This window comes from Lepidochelys olivacea, assembly GCF_965140295.1.
Source record: "Lepidochelys olivacea isolate rLepOli2 genome assembly, chromosome: 1".
NCBI lineage: Eukaryota > Metazoa > Chordata > Testudines > Cheloniidae > Lepidochelys > Lepidochelys olivacea.
In genome coordinates, this window is record NC_140411.1 from 138,752,415 (window position 1) to 138,766,079 (window position 13,665).

The following is a 13,665-nucleotide window of genomic DNA, read 5'->3' on the forward strand; positions in this document are numbered from 1 at the left end:
AATGTAAATGCTTGCCAAATTGCCTTTATTACTGGTTTGTATTCTTTATTTTGTTGAATGTAAGATCATCTAGAAAGACAAGATTTTCTTCTGTGTCCATGTAGTCCAGGTATATTAGATTCCCATTATTTCCCACCTGAATATAAATATTGTATGGTGTTTAGGGAGATTTTAATAACTCTCAATATGTTCATCTTGAAAGATTCTTTAGATTTATAGCAGTTTATTTTCCCCAAGGAAAGTTTTCAGTTGATTTCTTTTATGGATTCAACTCTTCTCCACCAAGAAAACAGGAAGGAGGCAATAGCTGATATGACCGTATGGTTTTATACCAAGATGATGCTTTCTTAGAAGTCACGTCTACATATCATTGCTACTAACTTTATTCTGTTCAGTTTGTATCCAGTAGCCTAACAGAGCACCTTACTCTCACAAGTAGCCCCATTGGTATCATATAGAGTGTGCCCTGGTCTTGCCTGCATGCATAACTCTCTCCACGCACTGGGTGAGGACTGAGGAGAGAGGGAGCAAGTCACAGCTCAACCCTGAGTGCCAACTTGCCAGCCAGGAAACGAGCTGGGCACAAGGGGAAAGAGAACAAAGAGCTCTGTAAAAGGCTTGAGTGAAACATTCCCTCCTTCCACAACACATGAGGGGACCACAGGAAGCATTATGCCTCAGAGGGGTGTCTCTCAAGCACATTTCCTCTCAAGTGCAATTGATGCCATGTCTAGCCTATAAGAACCAATCATGTGAGGAATGGTTTGCAGGATCAAACTCTCGAATTACTGGGGGCAGAAGTCCACACTCTGCACATTTTTATTCATACGACCCTACTAATTTCAGTCAGGTTTTCATGTGTGCACTATATATGAAGGTAGAACGTAGCCCTGAATTTGTGCGGTAATATCTTTGCCAATTTATTTTAAACTCAGAAAAACATGAACATTTCTTGAATACAGGCGAATAGATGGGGGATACGGAGTTGAAAGCCCCCTAAACAAACAACTAAGTCATCTGTGTACAATGACAATTCAGCGTGATTGCCAGCTACATTAATTCCTTCCAGTACATTGCTATTCCTTATTCCCATTACTAATATGAAAAGGCGAAAATGTTCAGAAGAAAATGAGATGAGGTAACACCATTTGTGTGTGTGTTTACAACTAGAGTGCTATATAATAAGGCAATGCAGTCTACTGATTTAGAATCCAAGAGAAATCTCAATGAGAAAAAGGAGAGAACCTTATCAAGCCCCTTCAGATAGAGACGGTAGCTACAGAAATGTCAGTCAACAATACTACTTTTACCTTCCCTTCTGCCAGGATGTTCTTTATCTACCACGCATTCACATTTGTTGCTGTCCCATATCAAGCCGCTGTGACAAAATTTGTTGGTAAAGGGGCAACTAGAAGGAAAAACAATATGGTCAGGTATTTGAAAAAAGCTTCACAAGAACTCTGCTATGTACATTGGCCAAACCGGACAGTCTCTACGCAAAAGAATAAATGGACACAAATCTGACATCAGGAATCATAACGTTCCAAAACCGGTAGGAGAACACTTCAACCTCTCGGCCACTCAGTAAAAGACTGAAGGGTGGCAATTCTGCAACAGAAAAGCTTCAAAAACAGACTCCAAGGAGAAACTGCTGAGCTTGAATTAATATGCAAACTAGATACCATTAACTTGGGTTTGAATAGAGACTGGGAGTGGCTGGGTCATTACACATATTGAATCTATTTCCCTATGTTAAGTATCCTCACACCTTCTTCTCAACTGTCTAAATGGGCCATCTTGATTATTACTACAAAAGTTTTTTTCTCCTGATAATAGTTCGTCTTAATTAATTAGCCTCTTACAGTTTGTATGGCAACTTCCACCTTCTCTGTATGTAAATATATGGAACATATAGTAAGAAAATATATTTTCTTACTATATGTTCCATTCTATTCATCTGATGAAGTGAGCTGTAGCCCACGAAAGCTTATGCTCTAATAAATTGGTTAGTCTCTAAGGTGCCACAAGCACTCCTGTTCTTTTTGCGGATACAGACTAACACGGCTGCTACTCTGAAACCTGAAAAACACTAGTCAGTTAGTGTGCTCAAGACAAGTATTTACTGCCAGACCTGTCAACTGTATTATGTGAATTAATGGCAATAGCAGTGCTTAATTTATGCCAGGGCTTGCTAGGGCTGAGCCTCAGCACCTCTAGGTTTGGCAGTTCATAGCCCTGGCGCCTCTGGGCTTGCCATGTTATGAAAGTAAAAAAATTGCTTGAGCCCTGGCACCTCTTTCATTACAAATTAAGCATGGTGTCATATTACCCTAGATAGGAACACTGTGGCAGTCTGCACTGATGTCCCAATCCAATGATGCACAAGTTAGGAACGGGCCTAACTTTAAGGAGATGAGTAGGTACATTAACTGCGATGGGCTTACCCAAGTGCTTCTAGTTAGGTCATTGCTGAACTGTGGCCTCAATCTGGCTGCCAAATATGTGCAGACTAAACCTGTTTACAGCAGGCTTGGGTTTGGCTCTATAAGTTTGAAGAATACCCAGGATGTTTGAAAACTAGTGGGAAAGCAAAAGATGGGAAAAAGCCAGTAGTGAATGACTTAAAATAAAAGCGCTTCCTAGTTAATGCAGTACACTCTGTGTCTTTACACAATATTAGAGAGCCTTACCCATCCTCCTCTGGGTACTGGACAGATCTTCGTATGATGGCATACGGGTGATGCCGAGCAGTTGCTGAGCATCTACAGCGTGTGTGGTTGGCAATTTTGACTGGCACTGGCTCTGGTACACTTGTCAAAGGAACTGAAATCTCGAAGAGCTAGGAGGATGAAACATGCTGTTCAGTTTCTATTATTCAGCTATCATTATTCCTTAAAATCTTTTAAATGCCAGCTTCCTCCCCACTGCCATTCCCCCACCCCCCCCGCTCTCTCTTCTTCTGCTAGCCACCACAGGTCTTACCGAAGTTAACCAAAAGGGACAATTAAGCAATGCCCACTGAGCTAGGAACTGATCAGCTTAGTCCACCCAGGGCTAACAAAATAATATATTGTAAATATCGTTTGCTGAGCAATCAACAGTATGTTTTAGGAATAAAGCTGAAAAACATGTAGACGACTGGAACTTGTTGTTTCCACATACATTAGCAATGTAACCTCAATCACTTATATAGAGACTCATTTATCATCTCTGTCTCAACCTTCAGTGGATGTTTCGCCATGAAGCCTACAATTTTTCTGTAAAGAAATAAAGAGCTCAGGGAACAATTCTGTTCTCAGTAACACTGATGTAAGTCTGGAGTAACTTAATTGACTTTAGTAGAATGATTCTGGATTTATATGGTTGGATCTGGGAACAGAATGTACTCAAAAACTTTTGAAAATAGCTATTTTGAAGGAAGTTAAAAGAATGTTACACTCTGCAGAATTGAATAAACTTTAGTTTTTTAACAGACTTATGAACTACTGCTCCAAGCATAACTACATGAATAAATAAATGATTTCTAGCCTAACCCATACCTCTGAGTTAGTCAAACATCTGTGGTATACACACAACAGCTCATAAGAGTGCTCTCCTCCTGATGTGAAATGGAACTGATTAACAAACACCTACATAGAAGGTATTGGGCCTAATTCACCATTGCGTTACTCCAGTTTTATTCCAGCACAACTCCACTGAAATCAATGGAATTACACTGATACACAACTGGAATAACAGAGGTGGATCAAGACCACTGGTTTAGAATGCTTGTTCCAGGAATATTTTAACTCTCTCTCTAAACAATTGTCCATGAATTTTGTACCAGTGCAGAAACTTTTCATAAGTAGAATTTAATGTATCTCTATAAAGCATAAAAAGTTTTAACAACTGTAAATTACTAGTGCTGCCTGCAAAATTCAGGTTATTTGCTGCCTGTTGCTACTTAGCAGTATCTGCCTATTGATTTAAGCCTACATGTTCAAAAGCAATTTATGATTTTGGGCACTGAAAACCTAAGGCATTTGTATTGAGGGCACCTGATTTTCAAAGAGAAGCTGCACAACACTTGGAAAAAATCAAGTGTCTTTAAGGCATGTGAAGCAGGGCACCCAAACGATGAGACACCTAAAATCACTAGTCACTTTTCTTTTGTCACTGGTCACAATTTTCAAAATTTAGAACTTATCTCTGAGGCACTACACATCAGATTTCCTACAGAATCCATTAGGTCAGTGGTGCTGGGAGTCTCCATAAGCCACTAGCATCAGGCAATCCCAGGTCTCAATAACTATAGAATAAAGAAGAATTAAACTCGTTAATGCTACATGAGACCATAGTCCATTCACATGAACTTATTCTCCACTGCTGTGAACTGGGTTTTGTCATGTATACTTGTGTAAAGTGAGTATAAAATGGCACTAAATCATCATTCACCAGGCCTTATTCACTCTGTATCAATACAAATGTATTCTTATCATTATGACTGTAGAGAATAGCTGTATCCTCAGGTATCTCCATAACTGGTTTTCAGAGGCCCAGCATCCTCTTCCCTCACTTTGTTTCAGAGCCAGTGACAGGCAAGAAGAAAGACAAATGGTTTCAATTACCGTTTTTGAAACATAAGTTGTGCTTGTGTTCATACAGCCCAAGCTCTCCTCATTGCAGCAACCTCCACATCGGAACACATTCACACAGGGAGGCTTAAAGAACTTGTTGGTGGTTGTACCTAGCTCTTTGGCAACTTCCACGCAGGTCTCCCTTGGCACACACTGAGTTTTTTGCCATTCCTCATCTATGACTGCAGAAAGCACAATCATTATGAACAGTATTAAAAAATAATAACTGCATTCAGTTAAAAAGGCACAAGAAGCAGGTCTGGGGTGGAATCCAATGGCAAAACTCCCATTGACTTCAATAGGGACAGGATATCACCGATAAGCAAAGACATTAAAACATGACCAGTGTATTTGAGTGCCTCCATTTTTGGATACCCAGCTTGAGGCACTTCAAAGGAACCTGATTTTCAGAGGGAGGTGCTCAGCGCTTTCTTAAAATCGGGTCCCATCAAGATGTCTCAAATTGGACACCCAAAATCACCAGTCACTTTTAAACATCTTGGCCTAGGATCCATTTATTTGCCATTGTGCAATTAGGACTTTGGGGCATGGATTCTGATTTTCATTACAGCAGTGTAAACCTGGAGTAACTGCATTAGAGTCGATAGAGTTACTCCATTTGATACCAGTGTATCAAGATCAGAATCAGACTTTAGGCTTCCTGTTAAAGTAGAAAACAATGTGCTCTCCAAACTAATTTAATTGTGTGCACATAATCATTCAAGATGTCACTTGCATAACAGAAATACTCTTCAAGCACACATATTCTCCCACTATTAATCACTTTGAAAAACTGAGGTGTTGTAGGGAGACTAGGTCAGAGAAGTTGGTTTTACATTTTGTTCTGCACGCACTGAGGTTTGTGGTCATTCTCATCTCTTCCATGTGAGAGATGCATATTCATGGAGCTCAGGTAAGATGAAGAACAAAACCTTGAATTTGCCCTGGTAGTTCATGGGGAACCAGTAAAGAGAGACAAGCAATGGGGTGATGAGCATCTACGTCTTTGACCTAGTCTTCACACAATACCACCACATTAAAATAAAACATACACCATAGACAGAGATCAGTCCCTGATGACTGGGAGAGGAGAAGAGAAATATAAGTTTATGTGTATGATTTTAGTAGGTGCTCAGTCAGATTCTGTGGTGATTCAGGGCATATTAAAACATTAATAGAGTTGGCCTTGGAATAATTCTGCCTTAGAAGATGGGGAAGAAGACCTAATAGGATTTTTCTACCACAAATTTTAATTATTTGAATTTAAATTATTTTCTCACCTGGATCTGGTGGGGATATTTGGCAGCTCTGTATCTGGAGTTAGATTTTAAAAGGAAAAGAAAGCTAACAGTTCCTCCAGATGGCACAAGTAAAGGACATCTGTAGACTATTGATTCATCTGTTTATACTTGCTGCTCTTTGGAGAGGGCGAATGTTCTTCTAACCTTATTAGCTGAGCAGTTATGTTACTTTTAGGTGTTGATAAAAGTCTATTGCCATACACTGCACCAGTGCCACTTGCTGGGCTCATCTGTTGTGTCGTTGTGTGGACAAATGGAGGATTATCAGTTGTCTGCAGTCTTGCCGTTTCACTAAATGAGAAACCTAAAGGTTGATTTCAAGTTTTCTATTGAAAAACCTAGCAACTGGCACTGGACATTAGTTCAATACAACGACTGGACCATGACTGCTAATGCTTCTGTGCATAATTCTTAAAGGACATGGAATTTATCTATGCACCTTTAACTATCCCCTCCAGGCGTTCTCAGATCACGATGTACTAGGATTTTGTTGTCTTTAAAATAAATTCTGCGAGTGGTGGGAACACTTTTCTTAAGTAGGTCAGGGTGGTAAACACCAGGAAGGGAGAAGAGCTATTTAAGTTTAAGAAAAATGTTGGCACAAGAATAAATTTGGGTTGGAAATTAGAAGAAGGTATCTAGCCATCAGAGGAGAGAGGCTCTGGAATGGCTTTCCAATTGGAATTGTGGGGGCAACAAACAACGTAGTTAGTTTTAAGACAGGGCTTTACAAATCTGAATGGAATTGTGTGACGGGGTTGCCTTTGGTGGTGCACAACTGCTCTTGGTAGTCCTGGGGGGGGTCTCTGGTTTATGTCTTACATTCCTTCAGCCAGTCACTTGCATCGGTCAGGAAATGATATTTTTTTGCTAATGTATTCTGCTTTTTTTGGTCTCCTTCCTCTGAAGCAACAGAGATTGCTACAGATGGAGATTGGACACAGGATAGGGTGGATTGGTGCTCAGAATTCTCTCTCTCTGGTGCTTGACTGATGAACCTTGCTCACATGCTCAGAGTTGGACTCACTGTCATACTCAGGGTCAGGAAAAAAATTTTCCACCAGGTCAGACTGGCAGAGACCATGTGCGGGGGTGGGTGGGTTCACCGCCTTCTGCAGCATATGGTGTTGGTTGCTTGCTTGGCTCATGTAAGCTTATCTCACTAAATCAATTCCCTGCCATTGGAGAGGCCTCAGGTGCTGGTGCAATTTGGTCCCTCCTGTCCTTTGCCTGTGGCACACAATAGTTAAGTTGCTTGAGGGTTGTAGTACTTTGGTCTAATTCTAGTTGTTGGGTTTAGTGTGCGAGTGCTGGGTGGCAGTTGCTGGCCTGTGATATACAGAAGGTCAGACTGTTGGTAGCCCCTTCTGGCCTTAAATTCTGACTCTGACTCTAAATCCCATTCAATCATCTAAACGCTAATTTAGTGAGGGCATTTTGGTCTGTGTCTTTGTGCTCCAGCTCAGAGATGCAAATTATGGTTCAGCTAACACAGCCAAGTCTTAGTTTCTCTAAAATGAATAAGCAAAAGATGTGAAAGTGTCAGCAAAGATGTGAAAGAGGGACTGCAAATATCCTAGAAGTCATACGGGAATAGGATCACTGTTTTCTGGCTTCCACACAGGGAAGTGAATATTCTGGTTGTAGTCACATCATATCAAGTTCAGGACTGTACAATAAAAGGAACAGATCTTTTACACCTTGTTACGTCACAGCTTGTATAATAAGAGTCTGTCATATAATATCTATTCACTTCATCAAGGAACAATCACTGTCTCTTTGTTTGAGTTCAATGAACTTAGATTCAATCTTGATTCTCTCATTTGAAGGGAGTTGTATTTTAATTCATTCTAAGTGGGGATCTAGATTATGACTAACCTACATCTCATTCTGGTATTAAGTCTGTTTTTGTTTCAGCACCTACTTCCACTCTCCAGATAGATTTTCTCAGACTCTTAAAGAAGATCAAGGGAATACCTCCTTGCTAGGTAGCTCTCACCCATACATATTGGTGGCAACCTCTCTGCTGATGAGGTGTCTTATATCAGAACACAGCTCATAAAAGCAGGAATTCCAATGCTTTCTCTAAAGCTCATTTGTTTCTGCCTGCAGGCAAATTCCAGGACTTAGCATTTTGCTGTTGGCAGTCCCCCTCAGCCAGCCTTTCCAAGCCATTCCTGCATGTTTACTTCTCCTCTTGTTTTGTTGACTGGCAAATCCATATTTCATATATCTTTTCTTTGGCTTGTGTACAGAGAGCACTAAACCAGCTCTGACCATAAACCAGGGAGACGTATGCAGGCTGTCGCCTAACACGTTCCTTCATATGATATTGCTTTCCTTGTTCACCATTTCCCCTCTGAAGTTGATCTATTCTAAGAATGCCTGTTTATTTAACTCCTAGTCACAGATGTGCTCGGTGATCCTGAAGATGAAGTTGATGACTCATGAACAACCACACACTTACCTCTCAGTGTCTCAATGTCATAGAAAGCGGCAGCAAATCTGGTGGAGCGATGCGACGCAGATCGGGAATCTAAATTGGAGAGGCTTTTGAGCTTTAGCCTGCATTTCCACAGCTTCCAGTCCTCCGCGTGAGTGATTCGAAGCAGCTCTTCCAGACTGGCTGCGTTCCTTATCAGCTGTTCTGACCGTTCCAAAGCTGATAGAGATGCCCTCTACGACGAAAGAGGAACATCAGAAGGGCAGTGCACTTGCAATGTGTACGGAATGCAGCATATAAGAACAACACTTTCAAAAAACAGCATTTTCCTTACAGTGAGGCAGCTCCAGGAGACACTGCGCTTACCTGAGACACAAAGCCAGCTGGAGCTCCTGCTGGAATGATATAACTCTCTTCCACCCCAAAGGCAGAATTGTACCTATAGGGACCAATTCACCTTGTTGCCTGATGTCAGTATTAATAAAATACCCCCATTTGTGAGAAGGTGCCATGTTCCAGGACTCTATAGCAGAAAACCCCTGTATTTCTATGACTCAGTCCGCACGTAAAGAGTAGTGCCCTGTCTACAGAGTTATTTCTGCTGACTCAGCAGAACAGATGACTCCGAGTAGCTCTAACCAATGTGAAGGTAAAGGGTTCGCATATCTCCAAAGAACTGGGGAACCAGGTATAAGGCCATGGACAGGGAGGCTCAGCAGGAAGATATCCTAGGAACAAACCAAACTCAGGAGAAAACTTCGACTAAGGTTCATGGTTTGCTAAAGGCTAACCGCAGGAAGGGGGATGAGTTTTCGACATTAACCCAGGGTGTGCACAGTGCTGAGAGTCTGCCTGTTCACAACAGTCTTACCTGTTTTCCGGTATTAAGTATTGGCCAAATCCTGCAGACCTTACTCAAGCAAAACTATTGTAGTCACAGAGAGTATTGTTCACAAGTGAATTGACAGTGATGGTTTTAGCATGTTATTGTGGGCATTCCTTACTGGATGCATACAGTATTTCTCTGAGTGTGTGTGTGCGCATGTGTACTGTGCCGTGATGGGGCTCATGGTAATAATTTTTTGCCACATGATGAAGTGCTCCCCTCCCGGGGATCTTATTTTATCAATTCTTATAAGCAAAACTTCAATTCTTATAAGTAAAAGAACATTAAGGAAACCCCCAATATATGAAATTGGTGATTGAGCAGGTAATAGTCCAAGATCTATATCAGTACTAAGACAGTACTCCATATACAGTCGGGGGACACCATGCTGTGTGAGGAGCAGTCTTCTGGACAAGATGTAAAACCAACAGACTGACTACATATGCTGTTAATTATCAAAACATCCGTGGCATTTTTTTTTAACTTTATTTTCAAGAGTACAGATGTTAGCTCGGATGTTCTGGCCAACTTTGTTTTAGGTACTTTCCACCTACCTAAAATTCCCTGCTTAGTTCACTTGAAATAAGTTATTCACTGCTATCCTAAGCCTATATGTAGCGTTACTCTGTACTCTGGCCAGTGGTCATGTTTCATCTTACAGGCTGCTATGTTTCACTGGTGAGTAAAGTGATTTCTGATGTTGTTTACATTTAATGAAGCCTGAAAAGTGCTTTTTAACCCTTCTGGAAATCTAGCCCCAAAGTGTTATATAAATGTGAATCATTACTACAAATACTGAACTGCAATGCCATCCTAGTTCTGCTGATCTAGGAAAGCTGAAAGAAAAGCTGACAAAATAATTTGTAATAAATAATTCATTCTAAGAATTTTGCCTATTTTTTCCATTTGTAAATTGTCTACTTGATCCCACAGACGCTAAGAGTGTAGGACAAATAATAAAGCAGTTAATGAATAAGTAGCTCAAATGCAGTAGAACTGAATAGAATGGTAAACACCCTCAAACACTAGCATGATGTCCTTTATTATTGCAATAAGTCATTCCAGCCCAACCAACAGTGTCTGGGACTTTTAAACCAGATTTAAAATAAAGGGAACTTGTAAAATGAGACTATGATATTATTCAAATTCATGAAGGCCAGTGGTTTGAGGAGGAATTTTTTGTTTGTTCTTTGGGGGGAGGGGGGCGTTAAAGAGTTTACTAAGGGATTTCCTAAAAATCAGGCAAAAAAGTCTGACAACACTAAGACCAAAGAACACAATAAAAAGAAAAGCATGAACACATCTGCATGATCACTGTGAATCTATGGCCTTGTCTACGCTAGAAAACCATACCATTTTGATTATACCTGTATAACTCTCTTCACTGTTCCAAGTCCCTCAGTGTTAAAGTGCAGCTGAGCCAGCTGTGTACCTGTACATGGAATAGTTCCAGGTCTTTTCATATATTAGATTCTTTTTGGGGTGGGAAAGATTTTATAGCCATTTTCTTCTCCCCAGTAATCCCCATCCCAATCTATGGTGCCCTGAAGCACTTTACTGCTAAGGCAACAGCTGCTGAGATAAACCATTGCTCCCTTAAGAGCACTGCTCCTAGCATCTCGTATTCCATAACCATTTCCACTTCACTTACTGACAGAGATTGCCCGTTATCCTCAAAGGCCCCCCACCATATGCACAATTGTCCTTCCAGTTGAAGGGTCTCCCTCCAGACTAGGGCCTTGATTCTGCAAAGCACTTAAGCATGTGCATGTCTTTCAGCACATACTTAAGTCTATCCCTATTCAGAAAAGCACTTAAGCACGTGTTTAGCTTTAAGGAAGTAAAGGACATGTTTTGACTTCACTTGGACCGCTCACACCTTAAGCTAGTACTTAAGTACTTTGCCAGATCACTTTGCCGGATCACAGACAGAGTGCTTGGGACCTTGAAGGCCGTCATCCCTCAAACCATAGATCGAACTAGCCTTCTTAAGGCTGTCACAAGAAGGGATAAGGCTGTGTAGCATTGAGAGGAAGACCGACTTCAGGTAATGTTTAACTAGCCATTTCACAGTCCTAACAAATATTCAGCAGCCTAGATTCTTTGGAGGTTGGGGAGGTTTTCTGAGTTGGGTCTCCCACTCTGAGTCAAGTGGAACAAGAGCCAGAAAAGTTCAGTTCAGAGAGCATAATATGGAAATCTTAGTTCTATTGGCAGGGATATTGTAATAGACTGTGTTTCTCCTATTTCCAGACAGGTCACATCGTATATACATGGTTATTCATAATTTAAGAGCATTCAAAAATAAAAACTTTTTAAAAGCGTGTGAAAATGCAGCAAACCTGTTAATTATCCATAGCGCTGTGAACTCTGAGACAGAAGGGATTCTACAGAATTATGCACTTTCTTGTGTCAGAGAAGCAATGAATATTGTTTGATACCAAAGTCATCCAAGAACATACACGTCTCAAAGAAATTGTTCTAAAAATGACCCCGTACAGTGAAAACATTAAAACTAATACTTTCAAATAATATTATACATGAAGCACCATATGGTTGCCTGGTGCTGTAAAACATGCAGAAGAGGACTGATCCTGCCGGCTTATTGCTACAAATCTACAGCAGACAACACATATTACACACACACAGAGGCTGGAAGGCCTTATCTTAAAACAGTTCAGCTGTTCTGGTTTTAAACATGACACATCATGGAAAGGCTCCCCAGAAGGTGGGTGCTTTAGCATTTCCCAAGTCCACCTCCTGCTTACTGTTCAAATGTCTTTTCCTCCCTCCACCACAGCCTCCCTTTGGGGACAAAGGTTTAAAGTTGATTGAAACAGAAAGGCAGTGCTCATCACACAGCCCAGGAGGAGGGGAAGTGGTTTGAGGAGTGCTGCTTATCAAGGGCCGGATCTTGAACCATTAAAGTCAATGGGAGCTTTGCCATTGACTTCAGTGAGCATAGGATCAAGTCCCAAAAGCACGGGAAAGGAGGGGAGCTCCCCTCTGCTTTGGCAGATGACTGGAGCTGCATTTTCTCAGATATCTCTGACTTCAAGCAATGTGCAGAGGGCACCTTCCACTCACCTCTCACTGCCCTGATCCCATTCCTTCTGCACTCTTTGCACATTCCAGACATGGCTTCTTCCGCTGGTCCATACCCCGGTCTATTCCAGATACCCCATCTCTACCTTCTTTCACTTCAATTTGCTCTGTAACCACCTCCTGCCTGCCCCCTCCATCACATACTGCTCTGATCCTCACTGTGCTTTCTAGTTTGGTGTCAGTCACTCCTTCTACCAAGGCTCTACCTTTGGAAATAAGTCTGGTGCGGGTCTGATCAGACTTACCTGTAGTCAGGTAGTTCAGTCTCAGGTGGGTTGGTCAGGCTGGAGGATTTTGGTGCTGAGGGATCTCTTCTCACTGTCTTCCCCTTTTCTTAAGCTCAGTCCAGGAGGATGTGGAAATATCTGTCATTTCCACTGTTATTATTTGCATTGTGATAGTACCTAGCCATGGACTGGAATCCCATTATGTTACGCACTGTACATACAGCTAATGAAACAACTATCCATGCCTCAAAAACCTTACCCTCTACAATGATTTGGGAGAGTCATGAGAAACTAGTCATGATAGACTCATACGCATGACCCCAAAGTGAACAAAATCATGTTTCAAGCTATTTCATGGTGAATCTGACAAGTTTTACAACGTTCAAATACCAAAAAGCACACACGACAAATGACAAAACACAAATGCTATGGCCTGCAGTAAGAGGTTCTGCAGAAAGACACCAAAAACAAATATCAAACCAAAGTCTTATGTTTACATGACTGATCCCAGGCTCTTTGGTTTCCCACCATTTTCAATATTATTTTTAAACTGTAAGAACAGATTCCATACCAGAAGGTAATAATCATATTTGTACTTGCATCAAGTTGTATGTTTTTCCATAACACTGAACTCTCAGATTTTCCAAAGCTATCCTTCAACAATAAGAGGAAAATCTGTTTTCCTGCACTGGGCTAAGAACAATCTCACAGACATCAAGAAAAAATTCATCAGGTCAACTTTGGGATGTTTAGATACTTATAACTTTTGTATTTCCAGAAGAAGCCATAAAGGGCTAACACCTATTGTGACAAAGTTCCTCCTCTGCTTTGGTGGGTCCTGTGCTTTTTGGTGGATTTGCTCATCTCAGAGGTTCACGGCAGCCCTCAGTTTGGCCGCTTGTGCTAGAGGCTAAAACCTGCCATTCACTCAGCTAACCTCAGCACTCGCCAGCATGGGGGAAATGGAGAACAATCTCTGCAGTCTCTGTTGTCCCACCTAGTGGGTCGGGGACAGGCCAGATCCCTTTCCAAATTAGACCTTCCCTTCTGGTGTTGCTCACAGACCAGGTCAACTCCTCCTGTGTCC

At 41.3% G+C, this 13,665-nt stretch overlaps 1 protein-coding gene across 1 annotated transcript in view; it reads right to left on the minus strand.

The window, feature by feature from the left end:
• Positions 1 to 13,665, minus strand: part of VEGFD (vascular endothelial growth factor D) — a 32,913-nt gene that overhangs the window by 3,825 nt on the left and 15,423 nt on the right. The window contains exons 2-5 of the mRNA XM_084610001.1: positions 8,385 to 8,595; positions 4,608 to 4,798; positions 2,691 to 2,839; positions 1,311 to 1,408 (exon numbers count right to left, since the gene is read on the minus strand). Coding sequence (XP_084466127.1) covers positions 1,311 to 1,408; positions 2,691 to 2,839; positions 4,608 to 4,798; positions 8,385 to 8,595 — 649 coding nt within the window. The remainder of the gene's footprint in view (positions 1 to 1,310; positions 1,409 to 2,690; positions 2,840 to 4,607; positions 4,799 to 8,384; positions 8,596 to 13,665) is intronic.